The sequence below is a fragment of the Corvus cornix genome, chromosome 2 (assembly GCF_000738735.6).
Source record: "Corvus cornix cornix isolate S_Up_H32 chromosome 2, ASM73873v5, whole genome shotgun sequence".
Classification (NCBI taxonomy): Eukaryota; Metazoa; Chordata; class Aves; order Passeriformes; family Corvidae; genus Corvus; species Corvus cornix.
The window spans coordinates 47,199,745-47,216,725 of record NC_046333.1 but is presented as its reverse complement, the minus strand read 5'-3'; the positions used below and the strand labels follow the sequence as shown (position 1 = coordinate 47,216,725).

General features: G+C 42.5%; 1 protein-coding gene across 2 annotated transcripts in view; it reads right to left on the bottom strand.

Annotated features, from left to right (window-relative positions):
* Positions 1 to 16,354, bottom strand: part of IGF2BP3 (insulin like growth factor 2 mRNA binding protein 3) — a 113,243-nt gene extending 96,889 nt beyond the window's left edge. The window contains exons 1-3 of one of the 2 annotated variants that reach the window (XM_039548974.1): positions 16,100 to 16,354; positions 15,374 to 15,595; positions 14,078 to 14,138 (exon numbers count right to left, since the gene is read on the bottom strand). In XM_039548974.1, the coding sequence (XP_039404908.1) occupies positions 14,078 to 14,138; positions 15,374 to 15,548 (236 nt within the window). In that variant the 5' untranslated portion in view covers positions 15,549 to 15,595; positions 16,100 to 16,354. Of the gene's footprint in view, positions 1 to 14,077; positions 14,139 to 15,373; positions 15,677 to 16,099 lie in introns of those variants that run through there. The other variant, XM_039548975.1, reaches the window with a different exon arrangement.
* Positions 16,355 to 16,981: the final 627 nt, after the last annotated feature.

The window sequence follows — 16,981 nt, the reverse complement described above, 5'->3', positions numbered from 1 at the left end:
CTCTTTCAGGTCGCACTTAAGTGAAACTACAGTTGTTCATTCTCAATTTGAGTCCACAGTACGCTCCAGATTAAACAAATTCAGTTCTGGTTGCAGGGGGAGGACTGGAGGGGAAACAAAATAGCAAGAGTTGCTCCTCCTGTACACTTATAGCATTTAATTGCAAGACCTCTGTTACACAGTCTCAGCATTTGCTCGATTTTTTTTTTTTTTTGCTATCAAATATCGGATTTAAAAGTTCAGGTTGAGAACAAGCTACTTCAGAACTTAAACTGAGTGTGGCATTAGGGTAGTTCAGGGACTCGTCCCACTTCACCACCACCTTACTGTTTCACACCACACATGCAATTTTTAAAGAAAAGCCTGTTTGCTGCCTCTCTCAGGCTGCTTTACAAAAACTGACACAAATTAGTGTCCAATTCCTAAAAGGATCTCAATAAACAAAGATTACTGTGGGGTCTAGGAAAGGGAAACACAAACACTCGTGCTGCTGAAAACACCATCTAATTTCAAAAAGCTTATATGCTGTAACTAGAACAACTGAAATATCTTCTTAGTCTGGTTTTAAGTGTATGTGTAAACTTCAGCTACCATACTGGCTCCCTGACATTTTCGAGTCTCTTCCACGATATAAAAAGATATCAACAACGGCAAACTACTTCATTTAGGCAATTGTCTATAAAATAATACCTAAAAATATGAATAATAGTCCTAGTGCTTAAAAGAACAAAACAAACTAAAAGTGAAATTAACAAATGCACAGAGTAAATCAACACTTTCAAATGTACAGCCACAGGTTTCAGGATCTTTCCAGAGTTTAGAGCCACTCCAAGAATTGAGTGTGTGTGTGCACATACACGCATGGCTTTTGCTCTGAGTCCACACTGACTGAAACTTCCATTTTTATTATTGTTTTTCAAAAATACGTATATTAATCAACCCTGCAAGAGGACAGCTGACATGATAATTGAGCATTTGAAAGAGACTATGCTCATCATCTGACGTTCCAGCAAAGCCTAACAATGACTTGCAGTTAATTTGCTCACACGACAAAATTCTTTTTTTTTAATTAAAAAAAATGTCTACCTTTCAATCTCAAGATTGAAATCAAGAAAAAATTTTAAAGTACTGGAAAGACAAATAGTTTCTTTTAAATCTTCTAGACCACACTAACAGGAAAAAAGTAGAATACTCCACCAGCTTTACAGCAGAAATGTCAAGTTTACTGTACATTTCCTGTTATCTTTAAAATAAATATGTTCTTCTGTCTCAATAGCTTCAGTGTAATAAGCCTTATTAACACAACCTTAGAACAAACTTTCAAAGTATAAATTGATGCACACTGTAGCCAAGACTGCACAGATACCAATGCTCGCTTTGATGCTCTAGTCATTATTTCACTAGTACACTTTGTTGAACTGATGGAATACCAGCAAGAAGAGCACTCAAGTGCTGGCCCTTACTAATGGCAATTCCACGTGGCCTTAAACTGATTAAGTGACCTAAATCAGATGAGATACAGCACCTTCACCAGAGGAGTGCTAGAATGCATGGGGTTTGCACTACCAGCACCAAATAGCTTCCCTTCCTTTCTCTTGCCCTGTCAAAACCCAAAAGTCATCAAAAGTGACCACTCTGCTGTTTGACTTGTAATTTTTATGCTGAATGTCAGTAGATGCAGAAATTTCTTTCTTAAATGCCATCGCTTCTCCTATAATCCTGTTACTTGCAAAGAGAAAAAAATTTGGTGTATGGTTTTCAAACATTATTTTCACTTTTTTTAGTAATTTTCTCTGAAGAATTCTCCTCCAAAAGTTTAATCCTATTCAATTACACAAAAATTTTGTGGTGAGAACAGCAACAAATGATATTATTTCATAGCTGTACTTTCAGAAAAATGTTACATCTTATTTAGAAGACCTGCACATTGTCCCCTCCAAAACTTTTATACCCTTGAAATATAGAATGCACCATCCTTCAGCTGGTGCATAGAACTAAAGAGACACACCTTGCACACACACCCAATATTTTTAACATAAAGGTGTGATCTAAAGACTGGTTACCAAAAAAAAAAAAAATTAGCTTTTTAGTTGACATGTTTTAAGAAGTTACTTTTATACAGTAATAACAACCATAGAGATTTTTCTTTTTTTCCTTTTTTTTTTTTTTTTTTTTTTAAGCAATAAGTTTGGTCAGGGTAAGTATATCTACACTAGTAAATCCCCATGCACAATAAATAATTTGCACTGCCATAGTTAAAGCATCACAGATTGTGTGCAACGAGTCCTTTGCAATATTTTGTATTTACTTAATACAAATGCTGTTAATTATATCTTGCATTAAACTTCATTTTTAAGAATTACCAAAACAATCTTCTGTGCTTTTGTCATAGCAGCTTTGATTAGTGCACACGGGCTTACATAGTATAATATATGAAAGCAATCCCTGAGCTTTCATACCAGGGCTTGATTAAAGCCTTAGAGTATCATTTCATTCTGTTCAACTGGAAAAGTCAACAACTAAAATTCAATTGTTCACTGACTTTAAATTATGCAACATTTCAATCTACAATTTCTTTCAAAGGCAAGTTATGCTGAAAAATTGCTTGTGTATAAGAGGTGTAATTGTATTTTCTTTAGTAACCTTTACAGTAAATATATTATAATCTCCTCCATGTTAGTAATACTATTAAAAAATCTGCCCTGACTTTAAGGAGTGGTATATAGAGCAATTATAGGATAAATACTATCACCTTTTAAATAATTTCATTATTTTTAATTTCTTTTTCACAGAAAACAGAATATAGCACGTTTTGAGGATGAATATCACAGATAGCACTGATTTTTTCACTGTCATTGTAGATTTGAATACACTGCCATGACCAGAGAACAAAAAATAGTTTACATTTCTGCACTGGAAAGTGCACTCTTTACATAGCATTTAACATTGACATTATTTTAGTTCACTTCATATTAAACTAAGCAAAATTATAATTTTGGATTAGTTACTTTTAAAGCAGAGAAAAGCATATGTCATGCCACAGCTAACCAGTTAAATCATAAGTATAATTTATAAGTGAATCATCATTAACATCAAGATTATTTGCATTTAATAAGTTGCAGTTTTCAAAGACATGGCATTTTGCTGGGTATTTAAATCAAGATTATGAACAAAGTTCATATGAATGAAGATGATAATTTTGACCACATTTAATAAATTATTTAGCAGATAATTAGTTTGAATTTAGTTTGTATACAGATGTGCAAGCTTGTTATCACACCAAGAAAGTAATTACTATCTTATTTTTACAGTCACATGGTATTGATTTATAAACAGAGATACCTAAATTAGGTGGTACTTGCCCCCACTAATAGATCAAGTTGCTTTTACCTGAGAGCACCATTTAGTATAGTTTAAATATGCCTTTCAAAGCTTCTAAATTCAGCCATTCCACCTGCATATAGATATACCAAACAACTGAGGATTTAAAAACATTTTTTTAAAGAGCTGGAGAAAGTTAAAATAGCAAATTAAAAAAATGAAAAGGCGTAAGGAAGACTGTGGTGCTGTAAGACATTTAACCACAGACATAAGTCATCCTTCTTCAGGGGTTACTAACCACTTTTTGCTAACACTACTGCTTTTCTGTCTTCTTTACTCCCCACGATCATCCCCCAAAAATTCAGTTTATTTCAAACCATGCTGGCACCAGCTTCATGTCTAGTACTGGACTAGGCAATGAGACACGACTACCAGTAACAGCCAGAACTGAAGCTACCAAAAGCCTCAAAACAAAGCCATCACTCCCTCCCTCTCCTCCCCCAAACCTCAAAGACATGCTTTAATGCTTCACAACCACATACATGTTATCCACAGAGTGCAAGGGAAGTTCACAGAGATGAATGTTAGAGGGAAAAGAGGTCAGGACGCCTGCTCAGCCCCCCAAACCAGGCCAAGCTCTCCCTCATCTTGTCCCAGTCTCAACAGGTAGGTGATGCACCACAGCCACCTCCAGAAAACTATCACTGCTCAAATGCCATTTCTTCCTCTGGAATTTGCAGGCTTTCCTCATGGTAAAACATGACTAAGTTTTGGACAGACTTTTCCATGCTTTGCCTTTTTTTTTTTTCCTTTTTCTGCCCTTTTCCCCCAAAGGTACCATCCAAAGTGATACATCCAGTGACAAGTGAGAACTATGTCAAAGAAAAGCTTTCTGAAATACAAAAATCACATGTGATTTCAACCAGCAGTCTCCAGCTAAAAAAGTTAAGATTAGCTTCAACTTCCATTTGAACCATTTTTTGAAGTGCTCCAGCGCAAAATGCAACACCGTTACACAGCGGGAGACTGACGTAACCACACGTGTGGTGCTGGATCTGAGCATGCATTCAGAAGTAGCATTTTCATGTTAAGAGGCTGAACTTAGCCTGTGCAAAACCAGTAACAGTCATACTGGGTGGACTGTGTGCATCAGGTGACGTGAGCCCAAGGGCCAGGAAGAAAAGCAATGTACATAAGCTTATTACTTGCCACAGAGGCAGGCAAAACCCAACCGCGGCTAGTGAATGCAATTCTGTGATTTTAGTGAAGCTAGTCAAACACAAATGTAGAGCAATCTTTATAATTTCAAAATTTTAAACTTAGTTAATGACAGGTCTTCAAACTGTTTTCCCAAGACTACTTTCAAGAAAAAAAATGGGTTGCTTAAACTACAAATAAGTTAAACACACACTACATACCTAAAAACATAATTCTGCTTGTGCTTTGAGTTCAACTGAACAACTGCCATAAAGCCCAGTTGTACAAAGGGTGTGTACGCCACTTTTATCTAAAGCTTACCATTCTACGTTAAATGCAGAATTTGGGACATATTTACATGCCAACAACCACTTCTTGTTTAAAAGTTGCCAGAGTAAAAGAAGGGGTAGAAATTACATTACTTATAAAAATTCTCTCTCATGTGCATAACAGGAAAAAAAATGAAAACTTCTAAATAGAGGCATATAATTCACTCTAAAAAAATATAATAAGCAGCAACCCAGAGCAAGGCATCAAATAGAACAGGAACTCGCCATCTGCTATTAGGACTCAGACCATCACTGAGAAAAAAACCTTAGAATTTAATAAATAAAGGATCCTCTGCTTTTTGACTATTACAACAATGTGGGGTGTTTGGTTGTTTTGGGGTGGATTTTTTTTTTTTTAAGTATTTTAGCAGAATAAGCATTCTGATGCATCTTCAAATGAACTAGTATTAGCAATACAAGAAAAATCTTACACCACTCCTACTGAGTTCCAGAATTAAACTCTGAAAAGAAATTTAATGATGAGTACACAGTATTTTAAAAAACCCCCAACAATAAGAGCTGTCCATTTCTCATTTATTTCTCATCCTATGTTGAAAATTTCTGTGCAGGTGGAAAATTCATACAATCAGGTAGCAAACAAGTACTGAGATACTGCAGCACTACTTTTGGGTCAATAGTAGTGCCTCCTGATTAGCAATGGCAGTTTTTAACATTTTTGGTTAGCATAACAACAAGTTATACTGCTGCCCACCACCACCACCTAGAACTCACTTAAATAATCTAGCTTCTATTAACACAAACCTCACCGCGTGAGAGCTCTTGCTGCTGATCAGCCCCAGCACCCACTGTCATCAATACCACTAAGAGACACTTAGCATTGAATCCCTCTTGCTCGGCCCTGGTAAATAGCTCCCTCTGTACACCAGAGCACTGGTTTTCCATGAAGGAAGAGTGGTTCATTCAGGAATCCCGTTGCCTTGGTAGGAAAGACCCTTGTGCGCTCTACAGCACGGAAGTATATAACTCTAACAAACTGGTACCTCAGTGGTGAGGGGAGCCTGTGCAAGCTGGTGTATTAGCAAAGTCATCTGAAAAATTATTTCTAAATTAGCAGCAACAGTCCAAGACAGACAAGTTATTTTCCCTAGCCATTACCTGCATTAGTTTGCCACCAAGCCTTCACCAGAAAATCATTTAAAGCACGTGTATCAGAATTCATATTAAAAAAGATAAGGTTTACGTTATAAATATAATCTATTGTCATGGATTAAACTACTACCAAAATTCCTCTAGCACCCCACAGATTGTATTTGTCAAGCACTATTTTAAAGAGACTTTTTTGAAATTTTTACTCTAGCTGTAGGAGGAAAAATTGAACTATTCTTCCATGATAACCATGAAACCACCATCACAAAGAATTTCCCCGACGTGTATAAACTAAATAACCCAGTCTATCACCAAAAATAAATTTCTGGATAATCTGTTCTGTAATTGTTTTAAAATCACTGTTTAAAAAGGAAAAACAACCAAAGAAACAACTGGTGTCTTTTGCCTTTGCTAGATACAGGCATTCTCCCTATCAAAGCTAGAGATGCTTTGCCAACTCTGCTTCCCAAGAGTCTCCCTGCAGCACACCCAGGATTCAGGATTCCCTTTAACGGGAGGGAGGAAGGGGCAGAGAGTGTGCCGGATCAGGCCCTAGGATGAAAGCTGTGTGGAGCACCTGCACAGCAAAACTCACCCGAGGCAGGGATTTGCCCACCCCCTCCCTTCTCACAGCCAGCCCTCCCGCCCTGATTATTCCCAGAAAATTAGAGCCCCACCTTGATCAATGCATGACAGATATTTAATGAATAATTCCAAATCCAAGCTCAGCAAGCTTTTTACTCCATCTCTGACTGCTCTTTAACATGAAATATCAGGAAAATAAGTAACTGCAAACCCAACTAATAACTTAAGCTTATTAATTTTTTCCAACAGAAATTTTTGTTCATACACGCTAGAGTTCCCTTTATCGGGAATTCTGATTTCTGCACTACAATTTTTAAGGCTCCATTAGGGTGAAGTGAGCTCCATTTTTGAGGGAAAACCTATAGAACCTGTACATTTAACATTTAAAATAAAAAAAATTTACTCAAACAATAAAGTACTGGTATTTTCAAAGAGGAAAAATGTATTGGATACATGGTGTAGACTACATATTTTAAAATAACATTCCTAAAGTTCAGCTGAGCATGAAAGTTAATCTTTCAAAAGTGAACATTCAGCTCCAGTTGTGTTCAAGGGTACTGGTACTGGAAAAAAAAAAAACAAAAACCAAAACCAAACAAAAAACCTCCCAACCTTACTATTTTTATAAATTCTCCGGATATTTTTAGCTGGTCCTTTCTTGAGCTGCAAATTATTTTATGGTAATACAATCTTTTAAAATGCATATGTGGATATATATACACACACAAGAGACACACATATACATACACATTCTCTTTGAAACTACTGACTGGTGAGAAATACTGCAGAGGCTACAGTCACAAAATAATCAAGACACCAAAACATTTAAAATGGAGTAAAGCCCTTCCCAGCTGAAGATCTTCTATTTCAAGACAGTTTCATTTCTGTCCATACCCAAGAAGAGTCAGATCCCCTCTTTGACTCTATCTGTGCTCTTATCCAAATTTTAACTTAATTAAAAGCACAGAACACCTCATTTTGCACATTAGTGGCAGTTTTCCATTCACTCAGTTTTGCAAAAGGACAGTTTGAGTGGATGCTGATTCCACTGCACCATGAAGAGGCAGGCTATAGGGGAAGCACATGGCTGCTAAGGCTATGTTGAACAGGAGACCTTTCATGCCACAGGTTCCTCTTGTGCCAGCTGTCATAATAATACAAGCCAGCAAAATAACAATTAATATTATAATTTTTCATTTTGAAATCTCAATGAATTTGCAGAAAAAAAATGGAAAACCACCTTTTTTCGCACTATTCTTTTACTGCCATTACACATACAGTATTTTAAGGTTTACTAGGGTCAATATTAGGATAATGCACTTCATTTGCTAAGTATCCCACTACATATATCAAGATCTTCTTCTCCGTTAAATATACGCATCCTTGAAAACACACTCACAAACCAACACTGCAGATCTGGAAAGAAGCAAAACCAGGAGGTAATAACAAAATTACAATTTTTTGATACTTACCACAAACACACAGGAGCTCTCGCTCCCACACAGAAATTTTCAAAGCCAAATTACATATTCCAGTTGATGACAAGGAACAACTGTCACTGAAGTATCCAGATGGATAGACATGCCCAGAAAGGCTGGGTAGCACCAGTAAACACTGGGCTAACTTATCTCCCCAGCACACCCCAAATACAGACAGTCAGGGAGATTTTTGACTGGCGCATTCAAGATATTTTCCTCATTTGGACAGCAGCGGTAACACTCACCCAGCAAAGATGCAGGATGAAAAGGCATGCAAGTGCCTACACTTGACATGCCCAGGAAAAAAAAAGAAAAGGAAAAAGTATGGAAGCCTCAGACTAAAACTATAAAATAATGCTCAAGTATTTCTGATTACATCACGTTTCTAGACATAGTAAGGGAAAGTTACGGTTTTATCTTAGTTTTCAACAGTAATTAGCATATAACTTTACATAATTCTATATTCTGCATCATTAGAGATGGAGAATGGAGTGATGCGGAGATAGACATTTTGTATATGAAAATAAAAGTGCATTAAAAGAGAATCATCTTGAAGCACTCTGGAACCACATAAAGCACCTTGATATTGCTAAATGTATCAAACCTATCCAAACTTTCTAAACCATCCCCCTTTATAGATAAAACATGAAGTTATCATCCATATTTAGTTTTTAGAGCATTCCATTTTTGCACATGTTCTCTATCCATTTACTGATTCTGAATAATCCAATTCCAAGAATAAAATTTACTCTTAATTTACAAGGAAAAAGGTCCTACTTCAATACTGCCCTGTGCCTATCTCACTGGGCTCATGTAAGGATGAAATCACCAGAAGAAAGTGTCTTCAGCTGTGGTCCATGCCACTATATATTTTTTACCAAAATCCCAGGATGATAAAATGCTAAGAGATAAGGTGACATTAAGAAGAGGAACAGGTTTAAGGAGTGAAGAATCTTTTTTGTGAGGCTCCTAGAAGGACTAGCCCTGTCCATGGCTAAGTATTAGGTGTATTTTAATGCTGTCTGGGTCACTCTCTCAGAGGCATTATGGGAAGCAACACATTTTCTGTTAGGTAGGTAAATCTTGGGCCATTTAAGAATTTTTCAGGTCAAAACCAAGCATTTGAAGTCCACCCAGTAGCTAGCCAGAAGCCATAAAAGGACTCCAGCGCTGTAGAGTCCTATGCTCTGCACTTAAAAGAGCGACTGAAATGAACACAGCCCCATTTTACAAAAATACCACCTTCAAGGTCTCAAAAATGTGGAAAATGTTATTACCCCATGCTTGAAGGGGGAAAAAGGGAGAAATTTTTAAAAAAATCTTAAACATTTCCTGATCATATTTTTATTACCCTTGAATTACACTTCCAAAATGTTATTTTTTTCCACCCCTTTAAAATTTACCATATCTATGCACAATTTAAACTCCACTACAAGTATATTTCTCAGGGTACCTTCTGTAAAGGGGAGTTAGCAAAATGAGAACAGGACCAACCTTTCAGGACACACATTTACAGCTGTGTTTCATGTGTTCCAGCTGATTTTTAAAAACTGCAGCAAGGGATTTGATTTTTTTAAATTAATGATCAAACAGTATGAGGAGCTATAAAAATTAAATTCCCCACAACGTAACAGTTAATATGGTTGGTGAAGATTATCTGGTTTTGCCATAATGACTCATTGTCTGTATAGGAATAGTCACAACTGGTGTTTCCATTCTTAATTGTAAAATTTCAAGGATTAAAACAAAAAAAAAATCTTCTGTTCACATCTGCAAAAACAAATGTGGAAACAGAATAAAAACTTTAAATCACTATGTGAAGTTTTGGCCCTTCACTCTCAAAAACATTCCAAGTTTTCACACAGAAAAGAGAACAATACAGTTAAGAAATGGCATATTTTCTAACATGTCTTCTTACTTTGAGCATATTTCTACCTACTTGATATTTACAGAAGCAAAGCTAAAAATCAATGCCACTAATATAGTTTTTTATTAATAACTGTGACCATTTCAACCACCATAAATACTTTAGCCTCACAAAACCATTTCCCACCGTCTTGTGCACACTAGACACAAACCCTCATTATACTGAAAATTAGCAACACAATCCAATTGCCATCTAATGGTCACCCGTGGAACAGAGGTGGCTGCATGAGGGGGAGTTGGGGCCTGCTTTCCTCAAACCAACCTTCAGACACCTCAGCATCAGAGGTGAAGCCCAGCTGGCAGGCCATTGCTCTCCCTATAGGGCAGCATGACCTACAGGGTGCACCTTCGCTATCCACGTCTCCTGCTCCCTTCCCAAACAAATCCCCCAGAAGAGACACAGTGAATTTATTTTTTCAACAAAGAGCCCTCGAGGTGGGGAAAAAAATAATTAACCTTCCAATTGGAAAAATACCTCATCATTACCACAACTGAGGTATTTGTGAGCATTTTAGGTACCTGAGGGCCCCAGGAGCAGGTAGCGTGGATCAGGTCTGGGTGGGAAGCCCACCTGGACATGGAAGCTGGGCCGGGAGGCTGCACCAGGCACATCCCCAGGTGCCCAGAGTTAGCGCCTGCCCTCCCCCCACATTGCGCACAAGTGACATCAGGGCCATTTGAATAATCAGATTGCAGCCTACATCGCCTTGTGAGATACCAGCTGCTCTTGGATTGCGGCGAGGTAGTACCCAAAGCCTCGCACCGCAAGTTCCACGTACGCCATGGGCAGCCACCATCCTCTTCCCGCACCGCCCCTTCATGAGGGGAAAACTCATCTAAGTAGTGGATGTGACTAACGGTGCCCTGCCTTCCCTCGCAGAGCGTGACTTGCAGTCAAAATCACTTCACTACGATGCCTCCTCTAACTTTTGCATAAAGAGACCTAAACCCTCAAATATTGCAACAGCCTTCTTCCACACCAAGGGGTCTGAATGCAGAAATGCTGCATTCCTTTGGCATTCCCTTGAGATTTCAGTAGTAAGTCAGGAATCTACTCCTGAGTTTATTAAATACTTCACACCTCCCCCAAAATAATTCCCCACCCTTCCATCAAGGAAACCTTGACCAGGCCTCTTTTTTCAACCACAGCGTAACCCCTTGTCTGTTTTTCAGATGCTTCCAGGGAAGTGGGAGGGAGAAAGCCACACACAGGCTCTCTCCTTACTTCCTTCCACAGCAGGTAGGAAGGCAATTTTGCAAACCTGGGTGTGCCCACTTCAAATCAGAAGATCCAGCAAGGACTGGAATGCAGTGACTACTGGGCCCAAGAATTTCGCCCTGAATAACAAGCCAGGCACATTCCATGTCTTCTAGATTCAGCTCAACTTTATGGCAACCCTAGCTGACACCACCTCTTGACCTTCCTTTATGTGACAAGGATATGGATTACCAAACCCTTACCCTTTCCTCCTGTGCACCTCAGCTGTCTCTGGAGAAGGATACCCACAAACTACCTTCGTGGGTGATAATGTACACGCTGGTTAAAAAAAAAATAAATAAAACAACAGAAACCCCCCTGAAAATGATGTTTAAGGAGGCTGTGAGGAGGGGGACCAGGAGCCTCCATGAAGCAGCCTCACAGCAGCAGAGGTCAATACAATGTATTGAGTAATTTCGTCGCACTACAAAACAACTTTTGCTCTTATGAAGTAATCATTTAACCAAACTATTAATCGCACACTCATGCTGAAAGACAGACTTGACACATCCACTTTTTTTTTTTAAATGGCGTCACTTCTCTAGCCGTATCTCGAACGCTGGAGTGCACAGGGCTCTCTGGAAAGCGCTCCCCGGCCTTACAGCATGCAAACACACTGGGTGGGCCAGGCCAGCAACACCCCCCACCACACCCCAGCTGCTTCTACACCTTTCGCTCGTGCAAAAAGATACAAAGGCTTCAAATAAGTTACTTCGAAACCACCTTAACCACTTTCGCCAACAATACTCAACATTTGAAAACTGTGCTTTTACATGTAATTAACAACTCTAAATATGAGCCCAGTAAGCAGTGTTTAGAAATACAAGGAAAAAAAAAAACCTCAAACTTTTTGACACCCTTGCCCCCCCCCACAAAAAAAAAAATTAGACCTCTATAAAAGGAACAAGAGAGTCACTTTTACATATGGAGGTCACTGAATGAATTTTAAGTGGCTCTCTATATTAGATTTCGGGAGAGGGGGAGCAGAAACAAAGGGGAAGGAAGTACAGTTATGAGAAATACAATTTAATTTTCTGTTAAACAGCAGTATAAATCTGAGCTATATCTAATACATTCCAACATGATAATGCACGATGAAACAGTATTTTAACAAATGAGGGCTTTGGGAGAAGCAATACGTGTATGCTGATACAATTACATTTGCAGTTTTTTCAATATGCCTATATGTAGGCAACACATGCCTAGAAAAGTGCCTTAAGTTCAGAGCAGAATTCTTTTCAACAAGTTACAGGCAGATAAACGTTTCTGATAATTGTTAATTCACAGACAAATAGGACACAGTACCTAGTACAAAGAATGGACTTTTACACCATTTCAGCTGACAGCTGAAAGAGCAGAAAAACACTTTTAAACACATTAAACAATGATTAAAAAAAAAAAAAGGTTGGGGAAGCACCAGTGATTCTAAATTTACCTTTATGACTGTAATGAATTTCTTTTCAAAAGCACAAACAGATTGCTCTTTGTGCAAGCTTAACATTAATAAGCATGACAGTAAATTTATTTATTAGACTGATAGGAAATTATCAATTTTTATATGTCCCATGGAATTTTCTTCTTAAATCTAAAAGTATATTCCATCTACAACAGTATTTTTCAATCTACAACAGTACAAAATATCTGAAATGTAGACTGCTGTAATTCAAAACTATATACATAGCATATTAAAGGAGAAAGAGCACATACACCACATTAATTTTCAATGAAAAGTATCGCATAAATATAACTATAAAGATTCACATGCAATTAATTTGTCCAGAGAGGGATTCCCCTTTCCCTTAACTAGAACAAAAATCCTCCATACTTTCTCAAGTGAAGCTTTCCTCTAACACTAAACAGATGATCAAACTTCTAATTCTCAAAATACCATGATACAATGTCCATCGAGACAGATAAACCATTTTTTCCAAACAACTATCTCAAAAAGACTGCAATTTTCAAAATAATCCTGAAATAGTAGAAGCCCTTTTAATAAAGTTGCACAGACAGACATACTTCCCAGATTGAATAATGGAGTACAGGAAAAAGCACGTGGAAAGTTTGATCTATTTTTTTTTTTTTTTTACTCTCTAGTGCATGCCAGGTTTTCTATCGTATAAATATTTGTGAAAGAAGGAGTCTGAATTGCTATAGGCAGCATAAAAATACTACTGCTTTATTCCAAATATTGCTTCTTTACATGAGGCCCGACAAAATTACTGCCTTGCAAAAATTAACTGTGTGTTTAGAAATTAAGGATGCATAAATCCTATCCTTACTGGGAAGGAGTCCTTCTCCTGCTGCTTCTATAGACCAGCTCAAAATAGCGATGATAAAATCCTCTCAAATACAGATGAGACTTCTACTATGTGCCTGTAAAATGCTGCAGACTCCAACATGGCAGGATCAAAAAAATATATCCACCAGTATATTTACAAGGTGCTTTTTGTTGCTGAGGCAGAGCTCACGTGCTTGCCCGTTATACAGTGCACAACACCACATTTTATTTCCTGCTAGCACACAGGTTTTAACTCTTCTCACAGAACTTTAAATTTAAAAATCTACACAATCATTTGCCATCAGACCATAATAATTTGCTTCTTCCATAGGAAGGTGCCTTTTTTTTTTTTTTTAATAATAAATTAAATAGTACCACTGCTGCCTGGCCAAGACACTACATTAGAAATACATGGGGTGATTCTAGAAAACCTCTCAGACAGCACTGAGTGCATGCCTGTGGGTTTAAGAAAGCGGTCCATTTATCTACAGGGAAGAGAAACACAAACCTAAGCATTTTTCAAATTGCTTCTCACTGGATAACTAAGGGCAAGGGGCGGTGCGGGGGGGTGGGGGGGTTGTGGATAAAAATAAATTACCTTTGTCTTTTCGGGACCGAATGTTCAACTTCTATGAGTTTCCCATGCAGCTCCACTTTACCTGCCGAGATAAACAGAAAGGGGAAAATATTCGAGCGCAACTGTGCGTCCCCGTCTCCAGGAGCGGGCTCGCAGGGGTGCGAAGCAGGAAACAGGAGCGCAACACGTTAGCCCATTCATCGGCAGCCCGGGCAGCGGCGGAGCGGGGCCGCGGCGCCCGGGAAGGCGGCACAGCCCGGAGCCGAGCCGCTGCCGCGGGGGAGCCGCGCTGCCCTCGGCGGGGCCCCTTCCCCCGCCCCGCGCTGGAAACAGCCCGCGAAACGTCGTGTGCGGGAGCCGGGCTCGGCCCCGTCTCGGGGAGGGGGAGCGGGGGCTCCACCACCCCCGCCCGCCAACTTCGGGCGATTTTCTGCGCGGAAGCGGACGGGAAGGGAGCCGCGAGGAGGCGCGGAGCGCAGCCCGAGCCCATCTCCTCCGAGGCAGCCTCTCCCGGCAGACCTGAACCCATCTCCTCCGAGGCAGCCTCTCCCGGCAGACCTCCGCAAAGCCGCTTCACGCGAAAATAATTTTTTTTTTTTTTAAGCACACAAAAACAGGATGTCGGGGCCGGGAGCCGGCGCTGCTGGAGGCGGTGATGGGTGCGTGAGAGCAGCGAAGAGAAACCGAAATAAATAGCTGGGCAGCGCGGGGCGGGGCAGGCAGGGCTCCCCCTCCCAAGTTTGGAGCAATTCGGCGGCTCGCCCCCAGCCCCGCGGCCTAAGCCAAGCCGAAGGGAGCCTCAGCCCGCTCCGGGGGAGGCCGCCCCTGCGAGGGGCTGCGGGGAGTCCAGCTGTGCCCGGGGTGGGGGTGTGTGTGCAGCCGCTGCCCCGCGCAGGGCTCCGCGCCCGCAGCCCGCCTCCGCCTCACTGCACTCACCGCCCTCCCCCCCCCAATGCAGCGAGGGCCCCCGGCCGGGCAGGGCTGGCCGTGGGGCTTGGAAAAACATGGAACCGCCGCGCCGCGGGTCCGTGGGCCCAGGCTCCCGCCCCTCCCCGGCCACTCCCGGGGGGCCGCCGCGTAAGCCCCGCGCAAAGGCTCCGCGGGAAGGCCGGGCGGCTCCGGCCGCGCTCGGAAAACAACAGTTCCCATCTCGCCTGGAGGCGGAGGGAAGAGGGACCCCCCCGGACCCCCTCAGCCCCCCAGACCGGCGGCGGCCCAGGCCGCCGCTGCAGCCGCTCCGCGGCCGCGGAAGAGCGCGAGCGGCGGGAGCCGTCGGGGCTGCGGGAGAGGGCGGGGGTGGTGGAAGGGGCCGCACACCTGAAAGTGCCTCGATGGCCTTCATGGCCCAGCTCTCGTCGGGGCAGTCCACGAAGGCGTACCCCGTCTTCACCAGGAACTGGCCCGAGAAGGGTATCTTGGAGTCCTTAAAGAGACTTTCCAGGTCGAGAGGGCTGACGTTCTCGCCGAGGTTGCCGATGTAGAGCTTGTTCATCTTCCTGGCGGCTCGGGGAGGCGCGCACCGCGGGCTGCAACCCTCGTCTTGCGAGAGGAGGTGGGGAGGAAGGGGGAAATAAAACAAAATGCGATGGAGGAAGGAGAGAGCGAGAGAGAGAGGACAGGGAGAGGGAAAAAAAAAATCAGATCTGCAGCTTGTGTCCCTCCCTCTCTCTCTCAAGGGGTAAAAAAAAAAAAAAAAAAAAAAAAAAAAAAAAGGCAAAAAAAAAAAAGCGTGGCCAAACGGGAGCCCTAAGTGCCTGCCGTGCTACCCAGGCGCATGGGGGGCACGGGGGAAACACCCAGCGCCGGGCCGCGGATGGCGGGCTGAGAAGAGGAAAAGGAGGAGGGGAGGGGAAAAAAAAACTACTTTTTTTGTCTTGCCCCCAAGCCCCTTTGGCAGCAGCAGGCGGACTATGAAAATGTCACACTACGTGCATGCAGGCGCCGCCTCTCCGTATTAAAAAAAAAAAAAAAAAAAAAAAAAAAAAAGGGGAGAGGAGAAGGGGAGGGGGGAGGGAAGGACGGAGAGAGAGAGAAAAAAATTACTTGAATATTCCGGCTTTTTGAATGAGCCACGTGTTCAAACTACAAATCAACTTCTCACGTGAGGAATCCCAGCTCTTCAATTAGCGAGTGGATGGGGCGCACGCACACTCACAGAGGAGGAGGATGGCTGGGGTGAAGGACGGGGAGAGGGGTGGGGGGAGGCTGGACAGGACAGGACAAGTTTAGAGAGGGCCGGAGGGCGGGGGAAAGGGAAACCGGAGTTGGGTGGGCTCCAGTCTGCGCCGCCTCTGCCCTTCCGCCGGGGGAGTCCGCTCTGGGCGCCCCTCCGCCCAAAAACGGCTGGGCGGCCGCACCTCCCCCCGTGTGAGCGGGGTGTGATCCCGGGGAGGGAGGGGAAAAGGCACCGCAATGCCCGCCCCCCGCCCCGCTCCTCCCCGCCGTGCCAGGCGGTGGGGATTATTCATCGGGGTCGTGCCTGGGCGATCCCGCTCCCCGGCACTATGGGTTGGGGGGAGGAGGAAAAGGGAGAGGAAAAAGAGGGGGTGCGATGGCGGGGGGAGGCGGCCGGGAGAGAGCGGGATCCGCTCCCGCGCAACGCCGCCGCGGCTGCGTGCTGGGGGGCTGTGGGGCGGGGGCGGGGGGTCCCTCTAGCCCCGGAGGAGCCCCATATGGTAATGATCCCGCATTACTCGCGGTGCCCCTTGCGCTGAGTCTTACGGAAAGGAGAAAGAGGGGGAGAGGGAAAAGAAAAAAAAGACAAAGGGGTGGAGGAGAGTTGGGGGATGATGAAGAAGAGAGTCCTGGGGCGAGGGAGCTGCCCGGCCCGGGGAGGGGCGGGGTGGCCGCTCTCCCAGCCCATCTGGGCAATGGTGGACGGCGTGGGGGGAAATGCGAAGGCACCGTTGCCCTCGGCTGGTAACG